At 35.3% G+C, this 14,164-nt stretch overlaps 2 protein-coding genes and 1 long non-coding RNA gene across 3 annotated transcripts; 2 read left to right on the top strand and 1 right to left on the bottom strand.

Annotated features, from left to right (window-relative positions):
* Nucleotides 1-1,389: 1,389 nt before the first annotated feature.
* Nucleotides 1,390-4,206, top strand: abt1 (activator of basal transcription 1). Its single transcript, XM_043247423.1, has 4 exons — nt 1,390-1,535; nt 1,656-2,011; nt 2,948-3,123; nt 3,626-4,206. Exons 2-4 carry the CDS (start codon nt 1,681-1,683, stop codon nt 4,004-4,006), a joined length of 888 nt encoding a protein of 295 aa, XP_043103358.1. The 5' UTR covers nt 1,390-1,535; nt 1,656-1,680; the 3' UTR covers nt 4,007-4,206.
* Nucleotides 4,207-4,682: 476 nt separating this feature from the next.
* On the bottom strand, nt 4,683-12,512 carry comta (catechol-O-methyltransferase a). The gene is made up of 6 exons (XM_043247424.1): nt 12,354-12,512; nt 8,566-8,737; nt 7,481-7,598; nt 6,047-6,240; nt 5,382-5,513; nt 4,683-5,215 (listed from the first exon to the last, which is right to left on the bottom strand). The coding sequence occupies exons 2-6, from the start codon at nt 8,734-8,736 to the stop codon at nt 5,036-5,038; spliced, it is 795 nt and encodes a 264-aa protein (XP_043103359.1). The 5' UTR covers nt 8,737; nt 12,354-12,512; the 3' UTR covers nt 4,683-5,035.
* LOC122350738 lies at nt 8,645-11,351 on the top strand. The gene is made up of 2 exons (XR_006251615.1): nt 8,645-8,782; nt 11,016-11,351. It is a non-coding gene; the product is annotated as an uncharacterized LOC122350738 (long non-coding RNA).
* Nucleotides 12,513-14,164: the final 1,652 nt, after the last annotated feature.

Genomic DNA, 14,164 nt, shown 5'->3' with positions numbered 1-14,164 from the left:
TATGTACTTAAATGCATAATTACACTATAACAAAGTGTGACACCTTAAAATAAAGCGTAACCAAATATTGTTTTATTACAACAAATACATTTAAAAATGTTTTATATATTTTGTAAATATATAACAAAGGATATAACACAATAATGGGGCATGTTGTCACACGTTATGGGGTAAGTTGTCACAATGGAACCTTCCATTAAACATAACACTTTACCAGCCGGAAAAATAAGCAATTAATTAATGAAAAATATGATTCACTCTACATTTTAAGATTTTCTCTATAGTCGTCAAAGCTCATGTGGAACCTTTCGTGAGTGACAACTAGCCCCGCTCCCCTGTTATGCATGAGCTTAAAGAAAAACGTGGGCACTGGAAGTGTCTGATTTGAGGAGGCGATGGTGCCTTCCTCCCCTTAGTGATGATGCCATTTCAGATGAATCCCTTGAGCTTGTTGCCCTGGTGTTTGGGGTTAAATTTGAATAGACAGATGTGCCAGAGCCAGAACTGCTGCAGAGCTCTCCGTAAGCCCAAGTCATCCTCTTCAATAATGCAGGAACCCACATGTGACGGGCACATGGCCATGCATTCAGCAGAGCATGCCTGCAGGGAGAAACACACTCTTGGGGATAATGGTAGACGGGTGCATCTTTACCCTCTTTGCATGCTTCTAAACGCCCCTCTGTTTTCATCTTGCCATTATTTAAGAGATCTTTATTTATACCAACTATGCAATAATTCATTTTTGATGATTTGTTTGAAGTTTGGGCAATTATGACCTTTTTTTTGGTGTAAGAAGGCAATTACATTTTTTAGCTGCAGATGAATGCATTATATTTCATAGATATTGTTTCATTTACTCTAAAACCACAGTTACAGTTTTGCATGGTCAACTTTAAAACCTTGAAACTACTTCAATGTGAAAACCATCAAACGTCAATGTTTAAAAGCAGAATCTTCAAACTGTGTGGTCTTTCTTCTCAACATCAAGTGTCTTGAACTTTTAATCCAATTGAAGAAATACAATGTGTTATAGTTGTGTTGCAATGCATTAAATTATGATCACGTCTAAGTACAGCTTAAAATTGTGAGCTTTCATTAAAGAAATTGCAAATTATAACAATTTACCTGGGCTCAAATATATAATTGTGTTTTGTCGCCCTCTGCTGTTTTGCATGAACGCTGTTTTTTAAAATTATTCCTGTATTAAAATTTTAAATGTACATTTAGATGGAGTTAGAATATTGTATAATTTTAACCTAAGAATATCTGGCCCGTTAAAGATATAATAACAAGGATTCTATCGTATAATACTATGCACACGAGAGGACGCGCTGTGAAAAGGGTTCTGTCTCTTTAAGAAAGCCCTGGCTGTGTTTTTGTCGCGTCAATTTGACGTCAGAGTCGCTTTCCGTGCCACATGTTTTGAAGAAGTCGATTTATCCCTATAGCTTTTCCAAAAACACCTCGGAACGGACGCATGTCTTTGTGGATAAAGACAGTATTTTGCATGGAAATATACTGGTTACTCTTTCAAAGTAAGCGTCACAACAAATAAGTGTTTTGAAGACTGAACGGATCACTGTATAGTTGATCGGGTTGTTATATTGCGTACTATATTTCACAGGATTTCTAATAAGCCGTCTTTCTCATTTTAGTCTGTAATAGCTGTCACATATAACCATGGCTCTTCCGGAGAAAAATGAAGTTACAGCGGAACTAGAAACACAAGCCGCGATCAATGAAGACGAGATAAATGATTTTAAACAAGTGCAAGAGGAGAAGCGGGAGGAGAATGCAGATGGTGTTGAAGATGCTATTCAAGAGATGAACTGTGAAGATGACGATGATGATGACCTGGATAGAAATGAAGAAGATGCGAAACCAAAGGGCAAGAAATGTGTTCCAGGCATCGTGTATTTGGGACACATTCCTCCGAGGATGAGACCAAAACACATGCGGGCTATGCTTAGTGTGTACGGAGAGATCGGGAGGATCTTCCTCCAGCCTGAAGGTAAACTACTGTACTTTGCGATGTTATATGACTGAATTAAACGTGTTTGTTTACCAGGCAGACTGTAATAGACATGTATTTGGTCTAACATCACACTTATTACAGTAACAATCTGTCAACTACAATTTTTATATATCTTAACTTTTTTTAAATTGTAGACCGTACGGTTATACCTTAAAATTGTCAAAGTTAAGTTCATAGCAATGCATATTACTAATCTGAAATTAAGTTCTGATATACTTGCAGTAGCAAATTTACCAAATATCTTCATGTAGCATGATCTTTACGTTATATCCTAATGTTTTAGTCCATATAATGTATTGTTGGCTGTGGCTATGAATATTTTTGTGCTAATTATGAGTTTTTTTGCCCAGGGTCGCATGCGCGTGTACTCCAGAAAGTACTAAATTAAACGATTCAATCAGACTAAGTTTTACAGATTGTCTCTTATTCTTACTGAGGCTGTATTTATTTAATCTGAATTAAAGAGATCGATCATTTAGTGAAATATTGAACTATTTTGCATCTATTTAAAAACGAAAATTATTAGCGTGATGGAAAGCTAAATTATCTGTAGTTATTCCTGGAGTAATCGGTGCCACAGCTTGATCCTTTAGATGTGCTGCTCAAGAAAGGTTAATTATCATTATGCTTTTGTCCAGCAGGGATGCGTTCAGTTGGTCGAAAGTGACAATTAAGACATTTAAGTGTTACGAAGGATTTCAGGTTTAAGTGAAAGTATGAATACTGAAAAAAGTGTTCACCAAAAACACTGACCATATTAAAAACTATTCATAACTGAGCTACAGTAAGAATTGAGCAGCAAATCAACACATTAGAATGGTTTCCCCTACAAAATTAAATCTTATGTCAAAGTGCATGTTTTGTTGTTTTTGACCCACTTCCCGTATGAACAGTTTTGTGCCTCTCTTCCAGATCATTGTGTGAAAAGAAAGAAGAAGAAGGCGGGAAGCAGATCGTCTAGTTTCACGGAAGGCTGGGTGGAGTTCAGAGACAAGCGCATCGCTAAGAGAGTCGCACTCAGTCTGCACAACACGTCCATGGCCAACAGGAAGAAGAGCCGCTTCAGTAGTGATCTGTGGTCCATAAAGGTACATAATACAGATATACTACTATTTTAAACGTTTGAGGTCAGTGTGAGATAATATATATATATATATATATATATATATATATATATATATATATATATATATATATATAAAATTATATATTTTTTATTTTATATATATATATATATATATATATATATATATATATATATATATATATTTTTTTTCATTTTCTTTAATCAGCAAGGATGAATTAATCAAAAGTGAATATTAGAAGGATCATGTGACACTGAAGATTAGATTAAAATTCAGCTTTGCGTCCCATAAATGAATTACATTTGAAAATATATTGAAATGGGAACTATTTATTTTAAATATTATTTAGTAATATTATTTTACAGTGTTACTATACTGTGTTTTTCATCAAATAAATGCGGGCTTGGTGAGCATAAGAGACCATAGACTGCTTTTTATAACTCCTTTGTAAAATTCATCATTAATGAAGCTGTGTAGTTACTTTTTCTCTCTCTTCTCCATTAAGTATTTGCACAGGTTCCAGTGGTGCCATCTTAGCGAGCGACTGGCTTACGAGCAGACGGTGTATCATCAGCGTATGAGAACAGAAATCTCTCAGGCGAAGAAGGAGACCAACTTCTACCTGGCCAGTGTGGAGAAGAGCCAGAGGCTGGAGAACCTGAAGAAGAAGGCGGCGAAGAAGGGAGAGGTCGTAGAGGAGAAGACGTGGGACTACAAACAGAGACCTACAGAAGAGGAGATCCACCTGAAACGGTTTAAGAACAAAGGCTTGTCCAAGAAGAACCTCCAGAAGGCAAAAGAGAAGAGCAAAACCATCCAAGACAAAGCTCAATCGAACGTTTCCCTCTTGGCTAAGATCTTCAATAGTGGAAGGGCTCAGGAGTGATATACTCAGAACGAGATTAAGTTCAAGTTTTGGTGAACTGTGGTTGTATACAAGCTGTTCAACATGCAATCTTAAAAAAAAAAATGCTCTACTCATACTATGTTATTGACGCAGACCAGATATAAACCCCATATAGATGGAACTGATTGACTGTTTCATACTTTCAGAATAAAAACACAGTGTGGCTCACATGAAAATGACCCACCGTTGTAAAAACAGTGCTCTTATTTTTCACATGAAAAGAGGCTTAACGACTAATGTCTGAAAGTATAAAGCATTGTTCATTCGTTAAATTGTTCTCTAATTCTATCCTATGCCTGAAACATTTGAAAAAAGTAGTTCTTTAATTACTTTTAGTCACTTGAACCTGGAAACTGTCACCGGATGAGTTTTTGAGATTCAGATTAATTAGTCATGTTATTTTCATTATAACAAAAGTCTTTACAAACAAAATTAATCTTAACTTTTATTTTATTAGTACAATAAAAATATGAACGCTGCAAATAAACAAACAAATAAAATCTGTGTTTTTGTTTTCCTGCAAAAATATATTAAAAAAAGTCATGACTCAATTAAATCATAAGAGAGAGTATATTTTTTACTATGTTTTTTTAATGATATTTTATTGCAGGACATTATTTCATGTTTTAAGCCAAAACTACATTTGATTTTTTTCAAAAATATTTTTCTTCTCAATTAAATGTATCCTAATTTAAAAACCTTTAAAAATGACATTGAAGGACCTCTGTGACATGTTTTGCTTAGGAAAAACAAGAAGTATTTTTAATAGACTTAATTTCATAGCTTCATCAAACAATACACTCTATCAGCAGGTTGTGTTGTAAAACGTCTTAAATTATAGATCAGCGGGAACGGTTTAAAGCATTACGTCGTAGCAAGTGGGATTTGTTAAGGACAAATTTAGTAGACATGACCTCACAAAACTCATTGGGTATTTTAGAGGAAGCGGCTTCTTCTTTTTCCCCTTGTACAACCTTGTTTTCATCTACTTGTAAAATAAGACATTTCTCATCCTAAGAAGACTGATTTCTCCAGGCCATCTTCGACTTTGGTGTACTCCAGGTTGGATTTGTAGTATCGGCTTTCGTATCGTGGGCTGTTTCTCACATATTTCAAGTATTCCGGGCTTCCAGGACAAATGACGTTGTCAGCCAACAGGACAGTGCCTTTCCTGAGCAGACCACAGTCCTGAAATGTTATTAAAAAATGTAAAAAAATAATATTTGCCATGTTAAAATAATTCGGGGTTAGCAGAAACAGTTTATTTTTGTGGTTTCTTATTATGCAATTATGTACATATTAATTAAAAATTACATATGGCAACAGTAATAGAAAAAAAAATTGGGCTTCTTACCTCGAGAAGTTTAGTATCTGGCACGTAACGATCTTTCCAGTGGTCCAAAAACACAAAATCAAAGGATTTTATCCCAAATTGTTCCTTAAATTTCGGTATTAAATCACCAGAGGGTCCCTCCACTAGTGTAACCTTTAAAACAGAACGAAGAAAGCGTTGTTACCTAAAATTTGTAGTTAAAAAGAGTGGAATTCGCTGTCGTAAAAATATAACTGACGTTCGTAATAAGTCGCTGTAAACGTGCATTTGTTGCTGCCGTAAAGCAAGCCGTATTTTTCGCGGAATGTCGTACCCGCTCACGAAACACGCGCGCTCCCAGAACAGATGTTTGGAAAAGAAACATACGCTATTCGTCTTATTAGAAGTCAGTGTGCCATCAGATTGACTCAAAACACGGAAATTTAAAGGTAAACAAACGTACAGTTGTTTTAAGAAGCCACGAGATAATAGTCTAGCGCTACAAAACTGGTAAAGGTACAATTTACTTACTTTATCAACTATGAATTTGAACATTTTAGTCTTTCAAATTTAGTATTTAAATTAATTTAATTTTTTTGAACACTTTCATGTCAAATGTGACGAACGGACCAGATTGCACAGTGCAGTTTCTGATGGAAAAAGCTTTCAAAGTAAAGTCTACACCTGTTTTTCTCCTTTTTCCTCACCTTGTCCTGAAGTCCAGCGTAGGCAATGACCTGGCGAGCAACTGCGGCAAAGGCCGGGTTGAATTCGACAGTAATGAATTTGGAGCCAGGGGACAGCAGTCGAGCGATCCGGACAGTGGAGTACCCGCAGTATGTGCCGAGCTCCAGAGCTATGCTGGGGTTCACCTCCGTCAACACCGAATCCAGTATGAGCCCTACAGAGATACACACAGAACACAAACCAGAGGATAACTGAGGAAACTAATCAATGAGGTGGCTAATGACATAGTTAAAATATCATTAGAGCCTTTCTGCCCCATTAGCAGTTCCACGCCATCATTTATTCATCAGTGCCTGTTGTCATGCATGAAATTGAGCTGCTGGTGACAATATCAAACTTATGTTCAGAACGTACTGTATGCCACTGCGTTAGATAACAAATATCTATTGAAGAAGCATCAGGCGCAAATGCTTTTCTTAGCATTATATACACTGTATTCATTTGAGAATGTTTTTTTTTAAAACAAATTAAGCAAAATTATGTACGTTTTGGCTCATACAAGAAAATCAAATCTGCTAGTGCACTGTAAAAAAAAAAAGTATGTTTTATAAAAAAGTACTATTTTAGATTCAAAATTTCACATTTTATTCAGTATGTTACTTGCCGTTTTATTGTAATTAATTGTGAAATTTTTCTGTAGTTTCTGAGGAAAACTAATTTCTATACCATTTTGTAGTAAAAATAAAATAAAAAAAAATTAAATGAACAAGTATTATTTATATTTAAATAAAACCGAAATTGAATATAAAAAAACAAAAAACTTGAACTTATTTATTAGTTATTAGTTAATAAAGTCAACATTTTTATTTAATTTAGTGTAACAAAATAACCATATATATATATATATATATAAATATATACATAATTATTTTGCCTCTTAGATGTGTTATATGTTTGTACTGGAAAAAAAAAATTGTGTGTGTTTTTCTGATCTTTTAATCACCCAATGTTTTGTGTTTTTTTGTGGATATATGGAGGTCAGTTCCCCTCATATTCAAATGATGTTCATGTTCCACTAATATCTGTCAATTATCAACAATCGGTAATAATATCTGTAATAACTTTGTATAAAGGATTTGCAGCACATCCTCAGTCCCATCATGCATCAGTGCACCCGATTGCTGCTGTTTGTGTGGATGCATTGCCTGCACATCGTGCACATTCACACATTCAACTAGTGTGCTGTGTGCAGCCATGCAGAGAACGTATTGACCCAGTAGACAGGAGACTGCCATCACTTCTCATTCAGAACAACGGGCTGTGAGCAGCCCTAAAGCCATTTACTCAACTGCAGAAAAGAGCATAATAAAAGCCAAAAAAAAACCAAGCTAATGGTGAGAAAATTGGAAAAGGAGTGGAGAGGGAGGCGAGAGAATGAAAAAACAGGTTGCTACCTTTTTCATCGCCCACGTTCATGGCCCATTCTTTGTGCCGGCAGTAATAATCGATGGCTGAGATGACGCTTTCAGGGTCTCCTTTTGTGGCGTTTTTCTGAACGGCTTTTAGTATGCGCTGTGTTCATAAAAATCAGCCTTGATTAACGGTGTATTTTAACATATATTGCGGCACTGAATGATTAGCATATGCATGTACTATTGTATTTATACAGAACTCCAAGGTACTTAATTTATTTAATGTTCGATTTTACATTAATCATTTTAATAATAAATAAATATTCAGTTATTAATATAGTTATAATAAATATGTCATATTTAGTCATAATGGAAAAGTGAAAATGTAATTGTAATACATAAATGCTATATTTTTAAATAATATTTCATGAACAATGAAAATAACTTAATGATTCCGATAAAGAAAAAAAGTATTTTCTTTAAACATATTTTAAAATATATTTTTCATAATGAATGAAGAGTTGTTGAGTAACAAACAAATATAATACGTCATGTACAATAATAAATAATGCATTTGGCTTCACCATACACCACGAACAAGGACATCAACACGACATAAAAACATAAATATATGTAAGAACAGTATATGTAAAAGCTATATGTATAATGTAAAAGCTCACATTAATGTGCATACTGTACATATCTACAGCCAGCTACTCCTATTCATGTCTTGACATTTAATTTTCTAATGGTAGTTGTCACAGATGACATTTGGTACACATTCTTACTTGCCCCAGGTCATCTAAATCATGTCCTTGTAGGTAAAACTGGAAATGAGAGTGTAAGGGAGGAGCTGAATCCTTTATAATATCAAACATTTTAGATATCCAAATATATTTGAACTCAGAGTCAGATAAATGTCATGGAACTTCTTTACAGGCTTTGTTAGATTAGCCAAAAATATAATATAAGCCACTATTTTCATTAAAAAACCATGCCATGAACCTTCCGTGTTCAAAACGCCACGGTAATAGCATTTCTTTTTTTCTGCCTCTCTGCAGGGACTCTCTGGGCTCTCTGAATCACAGCGGTTCGATCAGCGATGTATGTGATTGACAGAGGGTCACCTGAGGTTGCGACGATCCGGTCACGATGTTAAGGAGCCGCTCAAGGATGACAGCGTGCCAGAGGAGTGCCAGCCAGCCGCTGCTCCGCACAGCTGCAGGGATGAGCCAACGACAGAGGACGTACAGGACAGCTGCTGAAATCACCGTCACTGCCAACACACTCCACGGCATCCTGTGAAAGAGAGAGAGACGTGCACAAAGAGAATAAACGATTAAGGTCAGCAGAAAAAATGACATTAACAGCACCGCAATTCGCAAAGGGTGAGACTTCAAAGCAGTGTCAGAAAGAATTACGCATAAACAGATAAGGCATCAGTGTAAAATCAGGGGAAAATCAGCTGAAGGTCCAAGGATGAATCTCACAAAGCCTGTTAAAACATGTCTTTGCTTTTTATATTTCACTCCTAAATCCAAAGTAAGAAATAATGAGTTGTTGAAAGACAATTTGGTATAACTTGGTATAATTTTATTTTAATTTAGCACTATTTTCATGGCAATGAAGCCTATTTTTTAGAGCATATGTGTATATACTGCATGTATTTTTTTCAATTCAAAATTGAATTCAAAACATCAAAATTGTTTTTGTTGTTTGGATCTAGAACAGGGTTAACAGTAAAACTGTAAAACTAAAACTTTACTTAAGATAGCATTAATGTGAAACGTTACCTGACGTAAAACTAAATTAAATTAAAAAAAAAAAAATTAGAATTTAGTTTAATTCAATGTAGCCTACTATAATAACTCAAATTGTATCTGGAATAAAACTAGTTATTAAAAACACACAAACGCTTACTAAAATGCTTAAAGCTTTAATGAAATTTAAATAGCAATAAAGATAAAATAAAAACTGATTTAAATAATTCATAAAAAAGTGTGATATTATAAAAATGATACTAAAATAGCACTGGTCCCAATGCTTTACATTTGAGTTTTCATTGTTCTAAGTAGATTTACATTAACTTAAAGCAGCAATGCCAGCATGATATATATATTTTAAAGTATTTTGTTCTAAATATTTAGAACAAAATACTTTAAGTACTTTTCTTTTACAGAATTTCTTTACAATTTATTTATTGAGTTATGGTTAGAGTTTTGTCCAACCTTTTTTCTTTATTATCTTATATAATTATTTTCTTTCATTTTGTATATTTATTTCTATTTTGGAGAGTAACCCTATAAACCACGGTATAAAATATAATAACTATGTATCATTTTATACATGAATGTTTATTTTTATTGATTTTGGAGAGAAATACAATAGGCTTTGTGAGACTTCAAAACTGACTGTTGTTGTTGATTTTACTCCAGCTTAAAGCAACACAACCTTTGGACCTAAATTATTGATTATCTTATGTGTGTTTGTGATAGACGGTCACACCTGTGTAAACACCACGCAGCTCTGTCACTCATATTATGAAGCAATATCTCATGATATCCACATCCATAACACGTGCTTCGCCTATATTTGCAAGGGCATTTAAGATGTCACCAATAATAACTAATAAAACAATATAAAACAGGGAAAAGACAAAAGGGAGGACAGGGTTAAAAAACTTTGACTTTTAGTGATGTAGATCGCCAAACTCTCCACCCCCCTCTCCTGTTTCTATATAGAAACAATGAAAGCTCCCTTTTCTGTGCTGTTCAAGATTTGGCCTCATGACTGGGGAAGGAAATGAATTAGCACAGCTTCATCCCCACAAATGATTTAGCACTCACATGTTTTTAGCCATCTTTACGTGGCTTAATAGTTGCAGGTTAACCCTTAAACTGATACTTTAGTATTATGTCAACATTTTTTTTGTGTTTATCTCTAATCATCGGTTAAAATGACGACAGTTTCACCATTCACGTTTAAAATGTCTATTAATGTTTTTGAAAGTGTCTTATGCACACCAAGGCTGCATTTATTTGTTAAAAAATATAGTAAAAAAATATAATCTATCTAATTTTATATATCTAATTTATATATCTAAATATATCTAATTTTATTAGAATTTAAATAGATTAAAATGTAATTTATCCCTGTGATGAAAAACTGAATTTTCAGCATTGTTACCCTTTTTGTGTCACATGATCTTTCAGAAATACTCTTAAAACGTCGTTTTGATGCTCGAGAAAGATTTTTTTGCTGTGAGTGTTGAGACTTTCATTTAGAAATTCCATTTATTTTTGTAACATCATAAATGTCTGTTGTCATTCGTCATAAATGTTACCGTCTTTTTTTAAAGCATCCTTGCTAAATTCATTTTCTTTTTAAAAGCTTTTGAATGATAGTGTGTAATTTAATAAAGAACTTTTTAATCTCAAAAACGAGATTAAATGTTAACTCAATTACGACAAAGTACTCAAAAAACCTACATTTAACACCTCCCTTCTTGAAAACTACAGACCTGTCTCTCTCCTTCCGTTCATAGCGAAAACACTCAAACAAGTTGTTTTTCAACCAGGCATCGTTGTCCTCATCACAGAACAACAAACTCCATGCTAACCAGTCAGATTTCAAGAGAGGTCACTCAACGGAGACTGCTCTGCTCTCAGTCACTGAAGCCTTGCGGATTGCTAAAGCTGATTCCAAATCATCGGTTATTATTCCACTGGATCTACCAGCTGCTTTCCACAATGTCAATCATCAGATCCTCCGGTCCACCCTCTCCTCTCATCTCTGGGCATCACCGGGATTCGCTGGTCTGAGTTCGCTGTCTGTTTGCCTCTTTAAAATGAATCGCTTTATGTATTCCCCATTCGTAAAAGTTCACCCCAAAATAAAAAATGCTGCCATCATTGATCACCCTCATGTTATTCCAATCGTGTATATGAATTCATTACTTCTTCAAAACACAATAAGCTTTCGAATCAGAAAAAAACACACGCTTTAACATTTTCAAAGATATCTTTCTTTTTTTGATTCACGGGAGAAAGACATTCAAATATAGGCAGAATATTTCTGAAAAACTATCTCTTTAGAAAGAAGGTGCTTTAAACAACCTTTCTTTTCGAAGAACCTTTGCAGGAACCTTTTTTTTAAAGAGTACAGCGAGTTCAATATACCGCCACGCGCAGGAGTTATTACAGTGCTGCCAAAATGACACTGATCCTAACACATTCCTATTAGTGAAGCTCAGAACGAGGACTTCTGCTCTGGCTTTCTCTGCTGACACAATGGGCCCCTCATAAAGAACCCCAGGCACGATCCGCTGGAGTAACACAGTGAGATGCAGCGGTGACAGAAGCAGCCTGTGCGCTGTCAGAGCGTGGTTTAATTAAAGATGGTATCACCGTTCAGACCTGCAGCTGAAAATAAAACCCTAAAAGAAGCAGACAGACTGAAAGACAGAAGCGTCTCTCTTAAGAGGCCAGTTTTACGGCTCCTCCACATGTGCCGATATCGACCGCGCGGCCTTCCGGAGACCTGAGGACCTTAAGCAAGACTGAGCTCTGATTACCAAGCCACATGAATATTTAAGTCGCTTGCTTAATTATAAATTGCGGTAAGACTTTAGTGAACTGAAGTGTGCTGTTAACACGAAGGCAGCGAATTAACGCTTTTGCGCATGCTGCGTGCGGGATGTGTGAATTTCAGTCACCGTCTTGCTTATGAATAAATATTGAAGTGCGAACAATATCGGTCGAGACGAATGCAGAGCTGGATCATGCAGGAAGTTACATAAACACAAAGATCCTCACAGAATACATAACACATATGCATGCATTTCCTCGAATTTCATAAGCCAAGCAAAGAACAATCTGTTGCAATATTGTGCTAAACAACATTTCCATAATCTTACTTCCTTGTGCAGCTGTCTTCACAAACACACACACACAGAGACGAGCTTCCCTTTCTCTTTTACTCCGATGCCTTTATGCCTTTCTCTGACAAAGTCTTTCTTGCTGGCCTCTCTCTCTCTCTCTCTATCTCTCTCCCCTCCCTTTTCTGTTTGCTCTTTCTAACCTGTTCTTCTGGTCTGCTTTGATATGTGTTGAAAGTAATGTACGACCATGGGTCACGGTAGAGAGAGAGCGAGATATCGAGATGCAAGAACGTACATGTGTAACATACACGCTTCTCCTCGTAAATACTCAGATACGCACTTACACAAGGCAGAAGGAGCTGAACCTCGGCCAACTGGGCTGAGTTTTAATCCTCCTTTAGCCAATCATGTTCTAATCTTCCTGCGCTTTCTTACACCCCCTTCCTGCCTCCTTGTTTTCCCTATTTCTCCTCCTCCTCCACTCCCCGTGCACACACTGACACATGGTTAATGATGACAAAAGAGGGGCTTCGGCATCACCATTTTCCAGCATAGGGAGTATAAAGAGTGGCACGTCTTCTACAAAAAACATGATAATAAAAAAAAATAATGCAATACTACATATATATACATTTGAATGCACTTAATGCATTATGAAGATATACATTATGAAAATAATGTAAATGCAAATGTAAGTGTAAATGCAAAAAAACCCCAAATGATTTCATTTTTGTAATGGTAAATATATTTCTATAACAAATAATAAAAAATAAATAAATAAAAATTAAAATAAGAAGTAAAAATATAAAACCAATAAATTAATGTCACCAATTATCAACTAATAATCAGCTAATATTGGAGACTTTTTAACTATACACACACACACATATATATATATATATATATATATATACACACACATATATATATAGATAGATAGATAGATAGATAGATAGATACTGACCATATTCTTTTACTATTGTTCTATAATTATCTAAATAAGTAAAACAATCATTAATAAACACACACACACACACACAATATGTTCATACTATTACATGAAGCAAATTCAGTCTAAATGTATTGATATTGACTGATACTGTAGAGTTAATTGTTCATCCACCTTAAAACTGCTTGAAATTCACATGTAAAATCCTATTTTTGTGTGTGAAACTTTGGGTGCAGTGGTGCACATAGTTCTGTAACCACATAAATATACACATGAGAACATGATCATATTCTATACTTGTGGTATTGCATGAGCGCTACATGAGGCTAAGGAGAAAACAGAGAGAAAGAGAAGGAGAAAGGTTACAGATCCCAAATGTATTCTCCTTAGTACATGTCATTCCTAATCTAAATCATCCACACACACATAATGATGCTTTCAGACGGTGCATCCACAGACACAGGTGAGAGCCGGCACTCTGTTGTTCTGTGTTGTGCTTCTGTGAACCTCTAATGCTGCATAATAGTGTCGCTCTCAACATGTTAAGCACTTGAAATGTGAATGTACTAATGAAAGCAGCACATTACGGCATGCGTCAATGGGTTTGCCTTTTAGGTTTACATCAGCCACTTGACTCCTCTTATCTACATTATTGTTCACCAGTATAAATGAGACCTTAATAACATTCTTATTACTAATTAAAGCGCAAACACATGTGGTCATCATCAAGTAATAAGGATGGCATGTTGAAAGTCACCTGACCTGGGTGAACAGTGGCTACTGGTGGCCGAAAGAGGCATTTTCAGAAGTGCTCTCTCTTAATCAAGACAAGGTCGAACAAACATGACTGCCCTTGCCAATGGCTAGTGTTACATATAATTAAAGGCCATTGAAAAAC

This window comes from Puntigrus tetrazona, chromosome 8 (genome assembly GCF_018831695.1).
Source record: "Puntigrus tetrazona isolate hp1 chromosome 8, ASM1883169v1, whole genome shotgun sequence".
NCBI lineage: Eukaryota > Metazoa > Chordata > Actinopteri > Cypriniformes > Cyprinidae > Puntigrus > Puntigrus tetrazona.
The sequence above is the reverse complement of the archived record's forward strand: the minus strand, read 5'-3'. Positions and strand labels throughout refer to the sequence as shown.

What these genes read in the sequence shown, in the direction of transcription:
- abt1 (XM_043247423.1), top strand. Translation starts at nt 1,681, where the DNA reads ATGGCTCTTCCGGAGAAAAATGAAGTTACAGCGGAACTAGAAACACAA. An exon ending in GATCTTCCTCCAGCCTGAAG is followed by an intron (nt 2,012 to 2,947) that starts GTAAACTACTGT and finishes CCTCTCTTCCAG; the next exon opens with ATCATTGTGTGAAAAGAAAG. An exon ending in GTGATCTGTGGTCCATAAAG is followed by an intron (nt 3,124 to 3,625) that starts GTACATAATACA and finishes TTCTCCATTAAG; the next exon opens with TATTTGCACAGGTTCCAGTG.
- comta (XM_043247424.1), bottom strand. Translation starts at nt 8,736, where the DNA reads ATGCCGTGGAGTGTGTTGGCAGTGACGGTGATTTCAGCAGCTGTCCTG. An exon ending in ACGCTGGACTTCAGGACAAG is followed by an intron (nt 5,514 to 6,046) that starts GTGAGGAAAAAG and finishes TCTGTTTTAAAG; the next exon opens with GTTACACTAGTGGAGGGACC. An exon ending in CAGATACTAAACTTCTCGAG is followed by an intron (nt 5,216 to 5,381) that starts GTAAGAAGCCCA and finishes ATAACATTTCAG; the next exon opens with GACTGTGGTCTGCTCAGGAA.